We start from the raw sequence: 22755 nt of genomic DNA, 5'->3' as shown, positions 1-22755 counted from the left end.
ATTCAGTTGAAAGCCCACCTCGGAATGTTCAGAAAGAGGACCGCATGGCAGCCGGCGTCGCGCAGCTTGCCGGTGAAGTCCTGGCCGTCGCACTCGAGCGTCACCCACTGCGAGAGGTTGCGGTACTGGCGCAGGATCAGATCCTTGCCGCCCATCTGGCCGTAGTACATCTTGTTGCGCAGCCGCGAGTTGAAGCGCTCCGGATGTGCCTCGCGTGCCTCGTGGAACTCCAAGGCGATGTGGGCGTCCACGCCGAACGAGAAGTAGTTGTTGATGACGTTCAACGGAACGTTCGCCTTGCTCCGATCGACATGGTCATCGGTGACGTCATCGTTGGGCGTGACCTTCACCCTCCAGCGATCCATGAGCACGCACTGCGACATCCCAATCTCGCGCAGGACCTTCCCAATCGGCTCGTCCGTGTAGCCCTGCAAGACGATAGACTTTAAAATTATTGAGGCTTTTATGTGTAATGATTTGGAGCAAGATTAAGGTCTATGTTAAATGTAACTACGTTTTACGTCTAGCGGTAAATGCCTTTAATTTTTTCGACATTTTGCCAGGAAGCCAAGCGTTTTGTTAGTAATGGTTCTTAGTTCGGGTTTTACATGAGCAGTATGGAAAAAGCTTGAATGCATTTATAGTTTAATATGAGATCAACTTTTAGCAAATGTTTCGGTTTTTTAGTAGTTTATACTTACTGTTGCATAAGAACATAAATTTCACAATAATATTTATGGCTAAGAGATGACTAAAACTAATTTTTTTTTTTTGATAAGTGGAATCTTGTATGTCATAAATATGGCATTATTTCCATAAATTCATTTAGCTTTCAAAAAACAACAGTTTATTATAATTTAAATATTATTTGGCTAATTTATTCCATTTAAGATCACATTACTCATACGCACTGTTTCCGAAATGTCTTAAAACTTCTTGTAAATTTTTAAAAAATCTAATTTGAAAAAAAAAATATTGTAAAATTTGGCGTTAGCCTCACAATATTTTTTTTTACTTATAGCTACCTAGTTTTACATTCTATCAAATTAATACCACATTTTTGTATTGCTTATCGACTTTTTTAATTAGATGTGGTAAGAATTTGAGTGTTTTTGTTTACGATTATAGAAAATTACTCACCCCTCCCCATCCGAGAGCGCGAGCGAGATCATTTCCGGTTCCCAAGGGCAGGACGCCAACAGCCGGAGCCGGAAGAAGTGGCGGCTGGATTTGATCCAGGACGGACAGGACCCAGCCAACAGTGCCGTCACCTCCACAGGCCAAAACCCTCAGATTCGGTGCCTTGCGGAACATGTCCAAGCTGAAAGGGAAGGAAACGAAAGTGGGTTGAATAGGAAATCCTATAATTTAAAAAACTATAACAAATAATTATGCCTAAGCAGCCCTACGATACAAAATGATGTTAAAAGCAATTCAATTTAAGTTTGTAATCTATATTAATGAGTTTCAAAATAATTTTCTGTTCAATAAACAGTTTAATATATTTCTAAAATATCTGAATTGAAAAGAATCCTTATTCTCTTTATCCTTCTTTACTTCTGAGCTCTTCTATTCTTTTGTGTTTAATTTTCAGAAATTTTGTTTAGTGCACTTGAATGTTGCTGTACTTACCCCATTTTCGGGCCGCCCTGCGTCAAATCAAAGACCTGGCGGGGATTGAGCAGTTGCTGGAACTTGCCCAGCAGCTTGTTGCCCTGATTGCCGCCCGACTTTGGATTGATAAACACAATGACCGGGATTACCTCCGGCGACGGGATGGGCTTTACGATGAATGCCCGCGGCTCCTTCTTCTCCTCCTTTCCCTTCTGCCGCCGCTGCGTCTGCTTCTTGCTCTTTCCCCCGCCCCCTCCGCCACCAGCCCCTCCGCCCCCCTGAAGCCGAGCCCCCGATCCTGAGGCCGCATTGTTCTTGTTGCTCACGCGTATCGAGGACTTGAAGTTCCCCTTCGTCGGCAGCTTCACAATCCAGGATGGCGGCACAATGATGGGCGCATAGTTGCCTGCGGGAGAGAAAGAGAGGGAAGAAACGAGATGAGTACGAATTTTACACTGTCAAAAAAATGGATAGCATATTGGAAAAAAGTTTAAAAATTATAAGGAACCCCACAGGTATTTTTATTAAACTTAATAAATATTTGTTCTCCACAGGAGTGACACAATTTAATAATATTTTATTATTAAAGAGTTGATTCTGATCCTATAATATTTAATTTAAATATTTAATCTTTCATTTAAAGAGCACTCATTTCGTAAGATTTATCGCTCAGGTTTACACTTCTTGGATTGATGAGTTATACTATATATGTTTAAATATTTCAGTGTAAATTAAATAATAATAATATCTCTTTAAATACCCATTAATGGTAAATGATTTGCAAGTGTAATTGGAATGAAAATAGAGACCACTTAACCCACATATGTTTTCCGGGGAAAATAGAGTGATTTTGGGTAAAATATCAATTAGTTTCCCCTTGGGCTTTTAGTACGCATCTACGCATCAACATTAATGTAATATGTTGTGGCGTAATCAAGCTGTCACATTTTCGTAAAGGTGCTCGAATAAACCAGGTGTCCAGGCTGGCAAAGCTAATTGTGTGTGGAAAGTGCTTAAGGATTGCCAGGCAACTAAATTTAATTTGCCACCATCTAAGGGCAGAAATCAGAGGGGTTTTCACTCCGAGAAAGTTAAGAGGGAAGCCCCCACATAGCTGGAATACCAAAGAGCAATTATGAGTGCCAAAGGACCTCAAATGGAGAATGGAGAATGGAGAGTGGGTGTTTGGTTCACCCAGACAAAAGGACGGACACCCCAAGTGAGCCACCACCCACTCGTAATTCTATTTCGTACTGTCTCGTTCTTGTTCTCATCTCCGGTCATGTCCCCATCCATGTCCTGTAAATGTCCTTTCTCGAACCGTAATGCGTAATGGTCTCCAGGAGCTGTGTGTGTGTGTGTGTGTGTGTTATAGAGAGAGTGTGTGTTAACAAGCTGCTCATTGAGACACTTTATAAAAACGTGAACAGGAAGCGGTTAAGTCGCCCCAGCTGCCGCAACATCATTGTCATAGTTGCACACAGTTACCGGGAAAAGGAATTTATTTTTATAAACACCAACGGAGGTGCTGGCACGTCAGCATTTACTGGAATTACATTAATTGAAAATAGTTTAGTTCCTCCCCCTTCCCCTTCCCCGGATGTTTACCCCAGGGTTGTTGTTTTATTGCGCAAGTGGTTGCATAACAAAAAAAAAAAAAAAAAAAAAGAATTTCCCAAGAATCCCACAAGATACAAAATGATGTCCCATAATAGGAAACCTTAGCTGAGGCTACTTTTATTCACTTGGGGATGCTGTGCTGAGTTTATTATCAAACTAAGGAGTTTTGGTATTTACAAATAGTTTGTTCCAAGGCAAACCTTAAAGGTATACAAAATTACCAAACAGAATTCTCTTTTATATAAGAGATTGGTTTAAAGTAAAAATATCCTTATTAGAAGGTTACTTCCCCAAAAACTATGCTACAATTTCTTTACCCACATTTAACTTAACCAAATAAACCGATTGAAAATCGAAGGGATACAAAAAGAGCTGCAAAGGGTTACGGCTACCCACGGAGTTGTTTTTTTCGATTTGGGTTCGGTTTGAATGTACAAATCTTAATTAAGTTAACGGACCGCAATCTATTTGCATGCACGTCACGTAATTAATCAAAGGAAAGCGGGCAGGGGCACCAGGAAAAAGGTGGCTACAAGGGGGCTAAAGGGGGGAGCTGAAAGGGGGTACATATGGCCAACTCACCGAGACGACACTCCTCGCCGATTTTGGACTGGCTGAAACAGGCCTCCTTGTTGTGGTAGATCTCGTGGCACCACGCACAGGCCAACGCGACAATCTCCTTGGAACCAAAGAGCTTGCTCTGCACCGCCTGCTTCATAGGAAAGAACTAAAGGGATAAGTGCATAACGAGTAATAATTTAATAATATCCTAGTTCCAGAATCAGTTTATATTTGTCACACACAGAGCAAAAAATCAGGCAGATCAAACTGATGTGGCTAAAAGGTGTGTCATGTGGAATATACATCAATCAAGTTTCAAACAAATAAATGTTATATTTGGTTAGGAAAATTGAATATAATATAAATACCTATAAATAAATATAAGTACCAACAAATTGAATAATTCAAAATAAGAAGAAATATTCTATAGTTACTGGATATTTTTTTTTAGAAATGTGACAAAAAAAATTAAAATTTTTTTAATTCATTTTTTTTAATGAAGTTAGCTAGAATATTTGATTTCTGGAATTTCCTTTTCTAAATAATATTTTTGGTATTCAATAAAAGTTATTGAACATTCAGCTTTAAACAGTTTTTCAACTAAGCAATTACAAAATGGAATAAAATTGAACTCACTTGAAAAAAAAAAAAATTAATTTAAATTTTGTAAATACTCAAATAGTTTTTCGATAAACAAAGTATTAAAAATCGAAAGAAAATAATGGGTAGAAAAGAAAGGAACTCGTGTAGGGAACCCACCTTGCCGCACTGCTTGCACTTGCCCTTCTCCAGCTTGCGGTGCACCCAGTGGTGGTGGGTGGTGGTCTGCTCCCTGTACTGCCGGATCCCCACGTCCCGGTAGGTTGGCTTGCATGCCAGCGAGGCCTTCTCGTTCACGAACGGAATGCAGTTGTGGTGCGCAACCAGCTGGCAGGCGGAGCACTTCATCCGCTGTCCACTCTTCTGAAAATCGCATGGAAATGCAGGAAAAACGTTAGAGTTTCTCAGTAGAGTAGCTCTGGTTCTATTTTTAAAAATATTTAAATATATTTATTTCAACACTTTTATTTTTTTTTTATTTATATTGAACTATTGCTGCATTTCCAGACAGTCTTTCTATGGAAGAAAGAAAACTAAAAAAGAACATTTAATTTCCTCAATATGTGATTTCTTAAAAACTTAAAATCACTCTGCAATTAAATTTGTTGTGCTTTGCTTTCTTTGGCTAATTAGCAATTTCCTGCAGTCGCAGAAAACCGCAGCCAAATGACGGAGTTGCAAGTGGCGCTTGCATTTCGCGAGAAACGAACTTTGACAATTAATTGCTGAGGTTGCTGCGGTTTGGCAGGTGAAAACAGAAAACAGATTCCCGCCAAGGAGACAGCCTCAGGTGTTTGAAAGAGGTTTTCTTGGGTAAACTAAAGGAAAACCTTGAGCTAGTTAGCTGCACTTTGCGGAGCTGTTTTTGTTTAATTGTTTTCAGGCAAAGTTTGGGCGAAGATAAGTTTGAGATTGGCTTTGAAGTGGCTAATTTTTTTTTCGGATTGCCAAGGTTTAATGGTTAAAGTTTGTTTAAGAATTTTCTGAGGAATTTACAATGTATGTTTTTATAAAAAAAAAAAAACATTCTAGCTACACGTTTTATTCTATAATACAAAATTTGTACATTTCCTTACTACATTTTTATTGTTATATCATAATTATTTTTTTTTTTGGCTCTTCACTTAATCAATATTTTCTGGCAAGCTAAAGACGGAGCACTTATTTAATATTCAGATTTTTTACCTTACCCCAACTACCGCTCAATTTGTGGTATGAAACAGATTGAGATAAGACAGGAATTTTCCTACAAGCTGGTCTTCCCCAAATGACTTATATTCCCTTAAGGTTTCCACCCCCTTTCCCTTCCTTTTCCCTTTCCCCATTTTCTTTGACAATGAGTCTGATAAAGTACGCTTTTTGTTCCTTTTGGCTGGAGCTGCCCCAAACTGATGACACGCCCATCGTTCTTGTGCTAAACCCACACTCTTTTCGCCCACCTTCTCCCCATTTTTTTTGCGTGAATGTTGGACAGACACGCAATAAATAAATTACCCTCACATGTAACCTGCCCTTCACTTCTCGTTTTTGTTGTGTTAATTGAATTGAAAGTATTGCAGGGCATTGCAAGGGGATATGTGTATAATATTTACTGTAAGTACAACAAGTATTCACTGTAGCTACTCACAATGCACTCCTCGTTGAGGCAACAAAGATCGCCGGACGCCGAGGTGGGCTTCCAGTAGTGCTCCCCCTGCACCGCATTCTCCGTCCAGTCGGGAACAATTCGAATTGGTCGCCGGGAGTTGCTCGCCGAAGCGGTACGCCTGCTTGGATGGAGAATAAGAAGAAGAAGAAGAAGAAGAAGCAGGGGGTCAAAGGTTAGAAAGATTATTAAAATGGTCAAGATAGAATATTGGTTTGCACTCGATAAGCAATGGAAATGTGGTCATTCGATAAATGTAATGATAGTTTGTTTCGTTCATTATAATTGTTTGCTTAAAAAATTGAAATTTAAAAAAGAAATTAAACTGATAAATACACTATACAACAAATTTTCTGAACATTTATATATGCCTATTTATTTTTATAAAGAACATTTAAACACGCTTAATGCAAGAATCTTCAAACCAAATTTTGTAGTTTGTGTTTTAAATTTCAGATTTATTTTGGTTTTATTAAGTATGTTTTTTGCTTCCCCCACTGGGACGAACGCATCCTCATATATTTTTAATAACTATTCGAGATTGAAAAGCGGGGATTCCCCTGCTGAATATTTGAGGGACTCACCTCTTCCGCCGCCACGCCCCCAAAGAGTCGAGCTTCCGCTGCCGGAAGGCCGACTTCCGCTGCATGCCGATGGATGAGCGGCGAAAGCGTCGCACTCCCACCGCTCCACCTCCCCCTCCCCCTCCCACTCCCGCTGCCCCTCCCGCTCCTGACACGCCCCCCGCAACAGCGCCTCCAATCGAACCGAAACTATCACTTCGCTGCAATCGTCTTCTCGGCGCCGGTGGCAATTGCGATGTGGAGATGTTGCTGTTGCTGCTGTTGCTACTGCTGCTGTTGCTGCTGCTGTTGCTGTTGCTGCTGCAGCAACTGCTGATGCTGCTTCTGTGCGGTCTGCACCCGTCATCCTCATCCAATCCCGCCTCATATTCATCCTCTGTTTGGAACTCCTCGCGAACAGCGTGCAACAATCGCTCCATGCCGAATATTGCCGCCGCGTTGTTCCTGTTGCTGCAGGGACAATTGCTGCTGCTGCAGTTGATATTGTTGCAGATGCTGCAGTTGCAGTTGCAGCTCGGAGTGACGTCAATATTGCTGTAGTTGCATTCGCTGTTGGTGCTGCTGCTGTCGGTGTTATTTTGGCTAATACAGTTGATATTGTTGCAACTATTGCTGCAGGTTGCAGTGTTGCTATCACTGCTTTCGATATTTCTGATGTTGCTGTTGTCGTTGCAACTGCTACAAATATCGCTATTGCTATTGTTGCAAATGTTTTGGTTGCTGTTCGTGATGTTGCTGCTGCAGTTGCTGTTGCTTTTGTTGATGTTGTTATTGTTGTTGTTGCTACTGCCGCATCCGCAGTTGCTGCTGCTGCTGCTGTTGTTGTTGCTGCTGGCGTCACAGTTCAAATAAGATATGAACATGGTCTTTACAGTGACTTATTTTTCCACATCCGTTCCCTTTTACCTTGCTTTCTTTTTATTTTTTTCTTGTTTTTTTTTTCTTTCTTTCTTTGCACGTTTTACATTTCACTTCACTTCATTACACACTCTCTGTAGTCTGGATTTTATTTATTTTTTTTTTTTTTGGTACTGTTTTTCTGCCTTTTCTTGTTGTATTTTTTGTTGCTTATTTGCATTCAGCTCCCAATCGCAATGGCAATTCCTATCCCGATTCGGATACGGATTTCGATTTTTGTGTCTCCGATTCGGTCGCTGATTCTCGTTCTGAATCTGAATCGGTCTGTGCCTCTACTTCTGCTGCTGTCCGTTTTTGTGTCTGCGGCTGTCATTATGGCGCAAAAAGATTGCCCGGAGATTCTGCTTTGGGTTTGGCTTATTATTATACGATTTTATACACCGCTTACACTCTATTTTTAAAAGGGTTGTATAGAAGTTTAGTAAAATTGGACTACACACAAAAAAAATAGTTAATATATAGGGATAATATGGGGTAAAACGTATTTATTTCCACATTTGTCCAGAGTACTATAGTCTCTCTCTAAAGGTTAGAATATTCAAACTGCTTGACAAGTATTATGTATTCTTATTATTGTCCCAAAAATTATTTTTGGAACTTGACCAGCTTGTAGAGCATTAAAAATTCCCCAGAAAAAGTTTAGGAAAGTAGAACTTTGACCGGAGGCCCTATTTGGATATCAAATCTGCTGTCTCGCTCCATCGCACAGCAATTGCCATTGTCCGTTGGTGTGCGTGTGTGCTTAATACATTTGTATACATTTTGTTTATGTGCATTGTAATTAAATTCTTATCAGATGGAACTTGTTTTTCTCTGTAGTAATTTCTTTTTTTCTGTACTTTTTTGCCCCAACTGCGTGTGTTGCTCATTTTAGAGCGAGATGGAATGTTATTGGCCTGGCTTATTGCCGGTTTGCAGATTTTCCATGTCAATTGTCAAAGTTTACGCGACTTTTTGCCTAATAGCCTTTTTTTTTGCGCCGCTCCTTTCAACGCGTTTTTTCCGCTGCTTGGGCGCGTTTTGTACGCGTTTTGTGCGCGTTTCGTGCACGTTTTGTGCTCTGTTTTTGACGCGCTACTCAAATTTTGTCATACACGCTTGATTTACCGTTAAATGTAGCGTGTCCGCGTGTGTGGGTGTGTATCCTTACACACAATCACACACACTGCAATTTGAAAACAATTTTCCAAGCATTTCACTTGTCTGATTTGCTTTTGTTAACTAAAACTACGTTGGAAAATATAAAATCTTTATGATTTCCATAGAGATTTAAATTCCTAACCTGTTAGAATTCGTTCCCATTTAACAGTTAAGTCTCACAAGAATACGTAATAAATTGTTAAAAAAATAAAAAAATGCTTTTCATGGTGTTGCCATGATATTTAACGCCTGCAAATATTTTAAGTAACTCAGCAGGAAAATAAGGGATAAGTAAACTAAGAAATGGCGGACGCGCAAAGTGGCGAAATTGAATTGCAAATCATTTTGCCGACTGCAGTCTTAAGAGAATCTGCAGTGAAAATCGTGTCTTGAAATGGAAACCAAAGTTGAGACGGCTTTGTGCTTATAGTTCATCAAATAACTTGGCGAAATCATTGGAAATTCCAATTCCATTTTGCTGGTTTTCTAGAGTGTCTGCTAAAGATTTGCCACTGGCCAAAAGATTTCGACAATGAAAACGGCTTGAATGTCCTGAAAGTTTATCTCTAGCCAGACTATTGTCTTACGCAAATGCTTGCTTGTTGAATTGGGGCTTTAAAAATTCTACCTTAGATTTTGGAGTATTTAAATTAATTGATTGTTAGTTTGCAGAAAATCAATCGGCAAACAATTTGTCTGGGCAAAGGATTGTCAAAACCTTTTGATATGCCGAACATTATACAAAGCGATTTCGAGACATTTGGGTCCGAAAAAAAGAGGGGCAATCATCCGTAATTAGAATCGTTTGATACCAAATATGAGTGACCACAGAAATAATGGCGAGAGACGCCGAATAAAAATGAAACGAATGAAAAACGAAGCCAAGCAAGACGTAACAGAACTTGAAACGCAATTTCAATTCAAATGTGATTAATTTCGATGTCGACTGCCTTTGAAGAGGACTGGACTTTGCCGCCGAGACAAAACGAAAACGTAAACGAAAACGAGAAGGTGGAAAAGCGCTCATATAAAAGTGGGTGGGGTTGGGTGGGTGGTAAGGAAAGGCGGCAAGCGGAAAGCAGGCGGACAAAAATGCTCGGCTAATGAAAGGCAGCAAACTGTCGTCAATGGTCCGGACTTGGAAATGGGATTGAGATTCCATCGCTGGTCGGCACCTCCGATTCTCTCGCTTGTGGCCTCATTGACAAAATCGATAAAAACCTTGAAATATCTCTGCGTATTTCAATAATGACACTTTGCATTCGCCACGAGCTCTTTGACTTTGACATAATAAAATCGCAAAATAAAAACTGCAGTTATAAATAAATATTCAAAAGTACTTAAAAATTGAGAGAGAGAAAGAGAAACCCCGTAAAGCCTTTGAGCCATTAATAAACACCCACAAAACTATGACCCTCGAATAGATCCTGAATACGCATCTGAATCTGAATATATATCATCCATTCATTTGCGCTTTTAAGCCAATGAGAAATCCATTTCAACTGGTCGAAATGAAAAATTATCCGCACGTCTTGGCCATCGTCGTTGCCATCGTTTTCGTCCTGCGAGTCCTGTTGATTGCGATTAATGCCCGGGCATTCGAATTGAAAACGTGGCAACAACTTTCTCTCCAACCGAAAAACTCGCATTTCCCTCCCCCAAAAAAGATTCTCGGATTCTCGGATTCTGGATTCTGGAGTGGCTGCTCCTGCTGCTGCTGAACTACGAAATGGCTACAACTCGAGAAAAGGATTTAAAGCTAATGAATATTAACAATTGCCGTGAGCAGGAGGCAGCCACTTTGGAGTGCACTCAGAGAAACGAGAGAGATGTGCACTCGAAGAAGAAACAAAAAATAAAAGATTTTTTACAAGAAAATATAATAAAGCATATATTTAATAATATGAAATATTTTTGTATTCTAGAATTTTCAATTTTAAACATAAGAATTTCCTTAAAAGATAGCTGGTTAAAGTATTCAGATAAATATATTTGAAATTGTCTTTAACCTCCCCTTTCATCCTGCAGCTCACTTTATATTCACTTTTAATCTTACAACCCACTTCTCCCTGTGTAGAAGTAGATGCATCCGACAAATGGTCAAAGATTGGGCACCAAAAAGAGAGGAGAGGCGGGGAAAGGGGATCGAAGAAGGAGGACCGGTCCAAACTGAACCGAAGCGAACAGGACTAAACGAGCTAGGGCTGCAAATTAAATTAATATTCTTAATTGGCATTAAGCGTTTGGCCTGCCGGCGAGGTATTTTCCTCAGCAGCCGATGGGTGGGTGGGTCGGTTTGGTTGGTCCTTTGGCTGGTCCATTGGATAACGAGACCCCAGCAAGATGGGGAAAAACATTTCAATAAGCAGAGCAAAGCAGAGCAGCAGCTGAGTGGAGCAACAGGACCTGCAAAATATTATATATCCTTGCCAACGGAGGGTTGCCGAGACAAATCTCTGGAGCAAACTTTTCAGACGGATGCGAAGACCCAGATCCAGATGCTGATGTTCACCCGGGCATTTCTATTCGGGGCCCGAAGGCTTCGGTGTCTGTGTCAAAAAGTTTTCCAACATTTAATAAACTTAAAGGCGAATCGAAGGAAAAGCAAACAACGGAGGATTAGGGGAATATTCCGAAAATAGTTTAAATAGAATTTTGCTTGACCAATTTTCAAGAGTTTCTTTCTACAAACTTTTAGCCAAAAAGAAACAACTTAAAGATTGTACAAAATAAGATAACATTTTCTCCATAAATAACCGACAAACTATAGGAAAATTTTAAAGAATTGTTACAACCAAAACCGGTTTTTTTTTCCTTTCCAAAAACTATTCCAGTTATCTTTACGTCGAATCGTCTGGGTAATTTTAATGGGTTAATGCCGCACGTAAGATATCCGATATCTCGGCTGAATTTACTTATGCGTTGCCACCTCATCATGCGTGAATAAGAGATTCGAGAAGAGAGAGTGCCTTGAACCCCATATCAACCTCATATCTAAAATGTTTATTCTCCGCTTCCGTTTCGCAACTTTTCCAGCTAAAACCTGGTAGCTTTTGGGCTAATCTATTGCACAATCAGGAATTATCTGGGGCTACTAAAATTTATGAATGAATTTAAGCGGCTGGCAAACAAACAAAAGCTAAGTTGCATTAAAAACAAAAAACAGGAGATGTCACGGGATTTTTTTCTCGGCGAATGGAAAATCACGATACCAAAAATATTCCCCAAAAAAAAAAAAAAAACCTAACACAATTCAAGTGGGACATTTATTAATTAATATTATTTACCAAACACTGTTACCCTCAATTTTCCATTTTTTCTTGCTTTAACAATTTAATTGAAATAATTGGTTTGCCAAATGAAAAACCAACGACGACGGCATCATATTTTTTATATATTTATTTTTTTTTTTTTTTTTTTTTTTTTTTTGCTAAAAATACTTAAGTTAATTATGAAAACAGGCGGCGGGCAAGTCAAACATTTCAAATCTAAAACATGTGTGTGACTTGATATTTATTTTTAAAAACGGCATTTATATGTGTTCTTCTCGATTTTGACCACACGGCAGGTGGAAAGAAGGGATGTTTTTCCCCTTTGGGTTGAAGTGTAAATTTATGCCGGCATAAATTAAGACTGGAAATGAGTAGTTGCCAATTTGAAATGGCCAAAATGAAATGGCTTTCATGAACATGCATATTTTGCGATATTCGCGGTTTTTCCTCCTCCTTATTAATATTGTTATTCTTAATATTTTTATTTTTATCCACCGGCTCACGTGGCGTATGCGCAATCTGCACAAAGCCATTCAAAATTTCGTGGGCGTGGCCGGGCTCCCTGATTTGTGTCTTGTGATGTTTTTGGCTGGGCGCAGCTGGCAAAACAACCCAAAAGCACAAAAAACAAGTATAGAAACAAAAATCAAAAGAAAAAGAGGGAAAAAGGGGAAAATAACAGCAGCAAATCGACAATAAATCAAATCAAATAAACGAAATGCGACGTACTTTGAGTCTTTCTCATTTTCATTCCCATTCTCGAATCTCTCAGCCTCTCTGCCATAGTTTTCGCCATAGTTTTTGCTGATAAATGAGTGCGAAATTCTCGAAATGTCATGGCTGGCAGTTGGCCTTTGGGTTCAAGATGCCAAGCAGTAAGAATATACCCCAGACTATATAGTAAAAGTGGAAGGCGGCCAAAAAGTGCCAGAACAATAGGCCAACTTAGCGACGAGGTGTTGGTAGAACAATTACAATATCTTTTTTGGCACCGATTTCGCAGTGCAATTTTGCAATGTTGAAGGGTATTAAATATGACTTTCGTTCACAGAAAAGATAACTGGATATTTATAAAAGAATAAACTACAAAATAATGACAAAACTTATTAAAATTCGTTAAGTGAGCGTATTGTGTTTGTTTTTAATTATTTTTTTTTACAAAGTTGCTTCAAAATGTTGGCATAAATTTTAATAGTTTGTACTATATTTTGCAGTGGTAAATAAATACTGAAAATATCTTCTCAACTACGTAATCTTTTCAAATAAATAGTTTTGGAATCAAATATATAAATGACCCAAAAGTCTGTGATTTTTGAAGCAGTTTATATCATTTTTCAAATAAATCAAAAGAAGATCTTAACGCAAAGTGCTTAGTCAAATAAAATATACAAAAATATTTGTTGAGCTGTAAATCATAAGGAATTTCCTCAGTAAAACAAAAAAATGAGAACTAAAGATAAGAAGATTTAATCTTACAAAAAGGTGAGACACAGTAAATTATATAATAAATAGGAAAAGTTGTGAAATTTCCAATTTATCAGAAAAATGCTGTGAAAATTGTCCAATCTATAGGAAAAATCTGAACATGTGTACACATCGATTCTCCGCCAAGTATCTTGTAGTACTTAATAATTTTGTTTGGGCCAAAGTCCGAAACCCAGTTGACGGCTTGCCAAACCATTTACCATATATCATATGGTTCATATATCCCATATATCCCTTATATAGTTTCCTATATTTCGGCTTTTCCCCGTTGAAATTAACTGATTCTTTTGACCGCTCAACATTGAACTCTGGATGACCCCTGTTTTTGTTTTTTTTTTTATTCGCACTTCATATTGGTGACGATTTTTTGCGATTTCAGTCTTCGCTTTTCAACGTTTCAAGTTCATTGGTTAATTGAATTGAAAACTTTTACAGAATTCGCCATTTGTCTCAATTAAGACACACTGGAATTTTTAGCGGCTTTCGGTATTTTTGTGAGCGGTTATTTTTAGGCCTAATTGACATCGCTTTTGACCCTTTGTCGCCTTTGTTTTGATTTCACCACATTCACAGTTTTTCATTCATTCATTGTTGTTGTTGTTGTTGTTGTTTTGGATCACACACTTTCTTGCACTTTTCCGATTTTTCCGAGGCACTTTTTAATTTGCGACACGCGCAACGTGCGTTATTTTATAAATTATTATTTTCATTATTCGGGCTAGAATTTTCCGCCTGCGTATTCCGTTCCGCTTCAGATTATTAATTCATTTTTTTTCGGTTCTTTCGCTGGCGGCAGCATCCAACCGCACAAGGCAACTGAGCGGCGGGCGAGCGAACGGAAAGTCAACAAGAGCGGCAACAGCGACGCCGGCAGCGACGGAAGCAGCGGCAGCGGCGGCACAGCAGTTGGCACTTTGTCACCTCAAAATGCTGCTGCTGCTGCTGCTGCTGCTGCCGCTTTTCGCCATTCCGCTCAACGCAACGCAGCGTGGTGAGTTTTCCGCAGCGCCAACAGCAGCGATCGGCGGTGAGCAGATGGCCAAGATCAGCTGGAAAATTAGCCAACGAAAATTGTGACATTTTCCCTAGTTCCTCTCCTAGGCATTAATACTAACCTTCAGTTGAAATAATATTGAAAACAACATAAAGAGCAACAAAAGAGCACCACAATGTTTTTTATAATTGATTAAACGTTAATTTCATTTTTGATTATCAATATAATTAATAAAGATTTCAGAGAGAAGTGTCTTGTTTTTTTGTTTTAGATTATAAAATAAAATAAAAATAAACCGAAAACATTTTCATCGTATTTCAACAATTCAATTAAAATAATAATTTTTAAATTCTGGTTATGACTGCAATCAGATTATTATGATAATTTTTTAGTTTTTTTTTTTTTTTTTATTTAAGTTCTATCAACAATTCTCGCACAATTTCTATTGGCACTTTGGCACTTTTGGCATCTCTGGCAGCGATCTCTCTTTAAGTTTTTTTTTTTTCGGCCGTTGTTTTGCCAGCGATTTTCCATTTGGATCGTGATGGTGATGGTGATGGTGACATTTTCTAGCTCTGCCGCAGTTTTCAGTCGCTGACGTTTTTGCTTTTGCTGCGGTCTCTGTTTTTTTTTCTTCTTTTTTTGTTGGCCGCCTTGATTGTTCAGTTTCGCTTGGCGTATTTTCGCTTTGTGCCTTTCAATTTGCATTTCAATTTCGCCTCCATGCGCGCTGCCCAGCCTCACCTACGCCCTTGTCCACCCCCTTTTCGCCCACCCACACATACACATTCGCACACACACACACAAACACACTCACAGATGCTGACGTAGTTGTGGCAACAGAAAAAACGCGAGAAAAACGCAAAAAAAAAAACCAAACAAATGTTTCATAAAACTTAATTGTAGATGAGTGTTGTTGCTGCTGTTGATGTTGCTGTTGTTGCTGTTGTTGCATGCCGCTCTTGTTGCATGCCGCCTGCGTCAGCAAAATGCGGAACTGGGCGAAAACAAAAACAACAAATCTGAAGAAAAAAAAAAAGAATGAATAAAATAATAATACAACTGGAACTGAAGACAGACTAAAGCGATTCATTTATCATCTTCTGTTTTTCCTGGTTCAAGAGTTTTATTGTCTTGGTCTAAATTGTTATTTTGGTTCGGGGAGTTGGAAAGCGGATTTTTGGAACAACAAGCAAATAATCGAGATTGCAGATAAATATGGATAACACTTGAATTCATACAAAGTAATGATAATAGCTTTTTTTAATAAGAAAATAATTGATAAAGGTTACAGATCTCGTTACAATAGGAAAACATTTGTTTTTGGAACAGTATTAGATATTCTCATCTCTTTAAAAATATCTTTAATATTTTTAAAAGCACATAAATTGAACAAATGCCCATAAATTTGCGCCAGCTAAACAGTTAGCTCAATCAGGGAATAAAGCGAATTTGGAACACAATCGCATATCCCTCGAGTGTTGTATGCTAATTTCATGTATGCAAAACTTTGCTTTCTCCACCTTTCCCTCTCTTTCCCACTTCCACTTCCCCTCCCCCTCTCCCCTCACCCTCTCCCCGACCAATCGAACCGCCAAAGTGAAAGGTTCCGTGGCATATAGTTCTCCCCCGAGGGAGTATTTTCATAAAATTATTTGCCCCATTGTCATAAAAGTTAAGTTAACTTTTTGTTTCTTCTTGTTCGATGGCTGGTGGCAATGTCTCTTGTTGTTATTGTTTTTGGCTTTGTTTTTGTTGCTATTGTTGTTGTGTTGTGCGGGTGGGTGGTTGGTGGTTGGCTGGTTTGCTGGTTGGGTTGTTGGATAAGGAGGCGATTGTGTGGGCGGAGAAGGTTAGGGAAACCCAGCGGAATGTCTGGAGGACCCAAAGTCGCATGAATGAACCGCACACGCCCCGGGGACAGACAGCAGAAACCAAGAAAAGACGCACGAATGCTTCACCGATACACTGGGAGAAAAGTGCAGTAAAACATTTAATTTTTCAAACAATTAAATCAGTACTCGTTTATTAAAAACAAAACCTAATTTAAGTTTGCCTGATAACTGCTATTAATTTTGTTTATTAAAAATAGTAATTGAATAACTGAATGGTTATTTATTAAATGACAATTAAATAGTAAAGGATTTGGAGCTTAGAATTCTTTTCTTTCGAGTGCATAAATCAATGTATGTACAACCCCAGAGTTCAAAAGTCTTAATCGAAGTGTAGACCGCATCCGAGAGGCAGAACAAATGGCTGCAGTGTCCGGCATGCGTCGCATGATTGAATGATTTTATAATATTTCACATTTTATCGAGCAAAGGGTCCTGCAGCGAATTAAACATATCAGTCAGTGGTCAATGCTCGAAATTGCCTTTGAATGGGAAGCCCGAAATGTGAGCCTCAACGGGAGATAATAACGTGTCACGCTTCGGTATCGTAAATCAGCAGATCCAACTTTATGAGAGGCCATGCCAAACAATCAAAAAAAAAATAATAATAATAATAAGAAAGAATAAGATTCGAAGGAAGCACCCAAGCATCGCAATGGAGTCCCACTAATGGCTAAACCCTGAGGAGAGATTTTAATGGCCACATACGGGACAATAAATGGCCATAAATTGGGGCAACATGAATCGGAAATTAAAAGAGATACCGGCATTAAAGGAAAACATCCCAATGCTGAACGCGTTTTAATATTAATTCATTTTCATTTCGAGTACTTATCTTCGAGTGCAAAAGGGGCAGTCAAGGGTTAACCAATGTTTACGTACCTGCAAGTAGAGAAGCGATAATACAAATTATTCATTTTATAAAAATATTTACTCGTTTTCATGTGCACAGTATACAAAATGAGTGCCTCGGTAATTTTTTAAGTGCCAGAGGTGGATTTTTATTAATTTTTCAATGAATGAAAGGCAATGCAATTGAGAATGTTGAAAAATAATATAAAACTTTTATTGATTTTTACTTGGTCTTGTGTAAATCCGATTAATGTTTTACTTCAGTTAACCTTCATTGTGATATAATAGTAAACACTTATCGGTAGTCTCTCGCTCTGTTTGCCATGATAAACCCGCACTAAGCTAATTAATTTTCCGCGGTCGGGAATCGGGTTTCTGGGTTCTGAGTTCTCGGTTTCTGGGTTCTCGGTTTCTGGGCAAGTTCTCGCCACGGGAAAGCGGCACACACGCACACGGGGAGTCTTAATCTATCTAATCCATCAGAGGAGAGTTGTGAATTATCCATTGCCATATCGGTTCCCTCCAAATGGGAGTGGACTCCACAAATGGCTGGTGCAGTGAAACAAATTGCCCGCAAGTGGTTCGTCAGCCTCGCACTTTGAGGATTTTCTTCCCCGCAGTTGAGTTGGCTTCTTGTCATTCCGGGCAATGGGATATGCGGACAAACGGACAGAGGACAACGGACAAGCGGACAAGCGGACAGAGGACAACGGACACGGGACACTTTGTTTGAATATTATTTATGAGCGGCTTTTGTTGTAATTCAAGGAAATCGGTTCGCTGAGCCAATTTTACTACCACTTCAGTGGGCATGCTAATTTATGTGCAAAAGAAAAAGATTATAAACTAAAATATATGAACATAAATTAGATAAAAATATGACTATTTTTCTAGTTTAGAGATATATTATCTATTTATAACATCTTATTTGATATAACATCTTATAAGATAACAAATAAAAACAATATTGAGCCTACGTCCTGCTAAACTTTCTAATCTATTTTAAGCCCCTTATGATTATCATAAGAGAAAACTTTTCTTTAATCTCACAAGCAAGAAAAGATTTATATATTCCATAATTCCCCATAAAAAAAGAAAACCATCTCATGATTTATTTGAAGGGCATTTAAAGTCTCAGCACTGCCAGTTTTCAGTCTTCCTTGTCCGGCTTATTTTTTCGTGCGGGCCGCCATAATTTATTCAAGCCGAGGGTTGGCATACGGCACGCTTTAGGCCACGTCCGCAGTGGGCCAACTTGGCGAGAATTATGAATGGCCCGGGACCGAGGCTTTCGTTTCTAATTAGGCTTAAGTCGGTGGGAGTTGTCCAAATGACGGACACCAGCGGACACCTAAAGTGTCGCCCCCCAAAAGGCACATGTGTCACACACGCAGGATAAGTGCGATTCGGGATTCTGGATTCAGAATTCAGGATTCGAGGTATGAGGTAGGAGGTATCCTAGTCTAAAATTGATCTAAACAAGCAGGTTTACAACTCCAGTCCATCGTCGAGCCAAAAACCAAGCCAGTGCCACGTGTTAAGCTTGTTTTAATGAGTCAATTTAAAAGTTTGCCGCTCTAAAAATAGCCACCAGCCAACCTAAAAGGGGATTTGCCGAGGAGTTTGGGCCGAGTCCTAAATCTCTGGCAAAGTGAAACCGAAAGTAAACAATGAAGGGTGAACCCATCCAAGCATTTCAACTATTGGGCGGCTTTTTTCCAGCCCAAAGTCAATGTAAACTTCAGTCTAAATTGGTGTACGTCAGGTGGAACAGGGCTTAAAACTCTTGGGTGAACTCTGACATAAAGATAACACTAGTTTACACTTTGTTTCTTTAAATTTCGACCCTTTTCCCCCAAAGGCAGCTGTCATGTACGTTTCAAAGTCAACAGATATTAGAGGAAAGTTGTAAAAAAAGGAATTTCCATTAACATTTGAAGCAAACGAAAAATATGAAAAATATATATAAAAGAAAAAATAAAGGATGTTGTTTTTATAAATTTATGATTTGTGAATCAAGAAATTGTTGTATTGTTAAACTAAGAAAATATCCCAGAAATGTATAAAATTTTGTAACCATATTTTGAAATTATACAGATCAATAAATGTTGCATAAATAAAAGAACATTTTGGGGTTGTTGTACCGAGAAAGTATTTAAGAAATATACAAAAGGAGTGGCAGCAACCATCATCCATCATCTGAATTCGAATGGTACCTACCCATCTGCGTAGTTGGCTCCAGATCCTGTCATGGACAAGGCCTTGTACCTGGCCTGCTCGTCGGTGGGCAGGACGATGTCCACGGAACGCGATCGCGTTGCATTAATGTTCGGAACTGTGAGGAAACAGCCATCGGCGCTCGGTTGCAGCTCCTCCGTTTTGGGTCCCGTCGAGAGTTTCGAGAAGCACGAGTCCACCGAGGCAGCACGATCTCGCTTCAAATCGGGCACGGTTAGATATATATCCCTGACCACAAAAGCATTGTGATGGCCACCGCCAGAGGTGCCGGCACCACCCACAGCGCCTGGCGAACCACAGGTGGCCATGGTGGACGCCTCCTCCAGCGAATCGGCCGTGTCCACCGATGACTTGGTGTTGCTGTTGTCCACCTCCTCGTGCGAAACATTCTCGAGTGAATTGCCAGTGGGCTCCACAAAGATGGCCTCCTGTCGCGAAATCGAACGGCGACGGGTTCGGACCGGCAAACCCATGGCTGCCCCGGCATCATCGGCATCCGCCGACGAGCAGGCCGTGGAAATAGTGGGCGCCAAAATCGGTAGTCTTCCCGAGGCGGAGGAGCACGGGGACATCGGTGGCGAGCCGGGATCCAATGGAAGATGCGGTGGCGATGGATAATCCCCGTTGGTGGGACTCAGCGTGAAGGTAATGCCGCACGGTGTTGCCGGTTGCGGGGGCAACAGGGTGTTGCCAAAGTGCGGTGACCCATTGTCGGATCCCTCCAAGCCTTCGTCCTCCGAAGCGGAGGTCACCGAACTGCTGCCAATGGTGTGGCGTCGCATTTGTCGCGGCAAGCGGGCTCGAGACTCCTCGATACTACTGCCCTGACTGATGTTACCAATGCGAATGTCCATCTCGACGGCGGCATCGTCGTCCGGATCGTGATCGTGCTCGGATTCGACTTCGGTGCGAGGATCCTCGTCCGCCTCCTCGGTTGCCGCCTCGGTGGTCTCCTCCTCGGCATCCTCGATGGCCGTGCTGCCCTCCTCCTCCTCCTCGGGATTGTTGTTGTCCTCCTCGTCCTCGCTCTCATCCGAACTGGTGTTGCTATAGCTCAGTGCCGAGAGCTCTCGGTGATCGATGAAGTAACGCTGATCGGCGGTCATCCGGCGTTCGTACTCCTCCACATACTGACAGTGGACGCAGGGCGGTGGTGTTTTGGTGGACGAACTTCGGCGACGGTCCTTCATACGCGGCGGCACCTCCAAGAAGGTGCCGGAATCATCGCTGCCACCCGTAGCGGTTGCCGAGTCGAAGCTGTGCGAGCGTTGTTGATGAGCCGCCAAAGGAACCTGCAACAAGCCGGCCTCCGAGGAGCGTTCTTCTGCCGAGGATTGCTGCTTGAGCAGGCTGGAGGAGGCACGCTGCGACTCCAGTTGCATCTCATCGAAGGAGGCCGACCGCACCTGCAACAAGGGGTCAAATCACGAGAAATCAACGTGATGATCACTTCTCAAATGGCGCCCAACGTGGAGCATGCGAAATAAATCGTCACATAATGGTAAACGTTGCTACGTACACTCATGCAAAACACAACAAAGAAAACGAAAAGGCTGTCCACATGTCAATCAACGGAGGTTTAAAAGCATCAAATGCTTTTCTTTAAAATTCAGAAGTTCTCTATACAAACAACACAGGGGCAGAAAAATATTTACAATATTTGACAACACAGAAAAAAAGCAAGACAGTAAATTGGAAAAAGTGGCGCCCAACGTGGCTCAGTACCAAAGAAATCACCAATTGTTCACAGCAAATAATAAAAGCAAGTAAAATGAAAATAGTTAAAAACGAACCAAGACGAAACGAATCGGCATTCCGCATTCAACAACAAACAGTAATAGCGAAAATGATCCAATATCCACCTTTTTTACCTGCTTCGGAACCTCCAGACTGTTCTGCATCTTCATTTCGGCTCCAGTTGGAGTGCGCGAACGCGTAAAAGTTGTTCGTAGACGTTGCATGGTTGCTGCCGTTGTTGCCTGCAGTTGTTGGTGGAAATTGTTGGTGGTTGTTGTTGCTGTTGTTGTTGTTACTGCCGGATTGTTGTTGCCAATTGACGGCTTAGTTTTGGCCGCGTTGCTGGTGGAAGCAATTGGCTCGAGCAGCTGGTCGTTGGACGGTTGTTGCTGCTGCATTTCGAGTGGTTGTCGCCGTTGTTGTTCTTGCTGCTGCTAAGTTGTTGCAAGTTGTTGCAGCCAGTTGGTTGTTGCCTGTGGTTATCGCAGTTCTTGCCGCTGTTGATATTATCGTTGTTAAATAGTTGTCACTGTTGGGATTGTTGTTTTCGTCGTTGTTGTTGATGTTGCAATTGCAGCTACTGTTGGTTATTAGTTGTCTGCTATTGCTGTTGTAAATACTGTTGTTGTTGTTGTTGTTGATGATGTTATAGATGTTGTTGTTGTTGCTGAAGTGGGCTAACTGCGGATTGACAATTCTGATGGCCAATTCCATTTCGATGTTGATGTTCTGTCAAAGTTTAGCTTTTTCCTACTTGTTTTTTTTTGTTCGTTTGTGTATTTTTTTGTTGTTTTTGTTTTTGTTTAACTTCCTGGAGGTGAAGTTGTTGTTTGTGGGCGAGTTTCAGGACTCTCGTTGTTGTGGTTGTTCTCGATGCCTGTTGGTCGCCAGAAGCCAGTGTTCTTGGTTGGCTGTCGGCTTTTTGTTTTTGTTTTACTTTTAATTAATCAAAAGTTTGGCGCTGTGAATTGCAATTTACAAAGGACGCAAAAAAGCGAGAAAAGAAGAGAGAGGAAGAGAAAGAATTGATTACGTTAGTTAAATGATTAAAAGGCATTTTCCGCAGTTTTTCCCAACCTCGCGAAACTTAAACAATGGCTGCAAAACAAAAAAAACTGCTCAATTTACACGCCAAAACAAATTTTTGCTGACCAATTTCATGAAAGTCTCAAACGCACACACACACACTAACACACACACACTTAGTCAAACAAAAGCCCTCGCTTTGAAGGTTTTTCGTAAATTGAAAAATCCTTTTATTGCCACCGGTGCTAAAATGTTTGTTTGAAGTATTTTTTGAAAAACTGCTGCCAGGTTCGATGGATCAAAAATAAAAACCCACCTTTGTTATCGTCAATAAAGGATTTTTGTGCCTTAGTCTACTCTTGGGAATATATGTTTTTTGAGATTTTGGTATAGTTCGTTGATATTGCTATTAATATTCACATTCAATGTTTTAATAACAATCAAATTTTAAACTATAAGGCATAAACTGTCAGAACAAGTAAGGTATTAAAAAGGATGCAATCTGTATAGTTTTAAGTTTGATATTTTACATATGCTTTTTTCCGCGAGGGCAATCAGATTCGTTGTCTTGATTATG

General features: G+C 40.3%; 1 protein-coding gene across 1 annotated transcript in view; it reads right to left on the bottom strand.

Annotated features, from left to right (window-relative positions):
- LOC108088594 (eye-specific diacylglycerol kinase) overlaps positions 1-22755 on the bottom strand; it is a 95288-nt gene that overhangs the window by 5765 nt on the left and 66768 nt on the right. The window contains 8 exon segments of the mRNA XM_017186450.2: positions 19-428; positions 1141-1321; positions 1633-2020; positions 3817-3961; positions 4555-4758; positions 6023-6161; positions 19398-20821; positions 21287-22113. Coding sequence (XP_017041939.2) covers positions 19-428; positions 1141-1321; positions 1633-2020; positions 3817-3961; positions 4555-4758; positions 6023-6161; positions 19398-20821; positions 21287-21550 — 3155 coding nt within the window. The 5' untranslated portion in view covers positions 21551-22113.

The sequence above is a fragment of the Drosophila ficusphila genome, unplaced genomic scaffold (genome assembly GCF_018152265.1).
Source record: "Drosophila ficusphila isolate 14025-0441.05 unplaced genomic scaffold, ASM1815226v1 contig_198, whole genome shotgun sequence".
NCBI classification, from domain to species: Eukaryota; Metazoa; Arthropoda; class Insecta; order Diptera; family Drosophilidae; genus Drosophila; species Drosophila ficusphila.
Note: the sequence above shows the minus strand (reverse complement) of the source record. Positions and strands in the feature narration are given on the sequence as shown.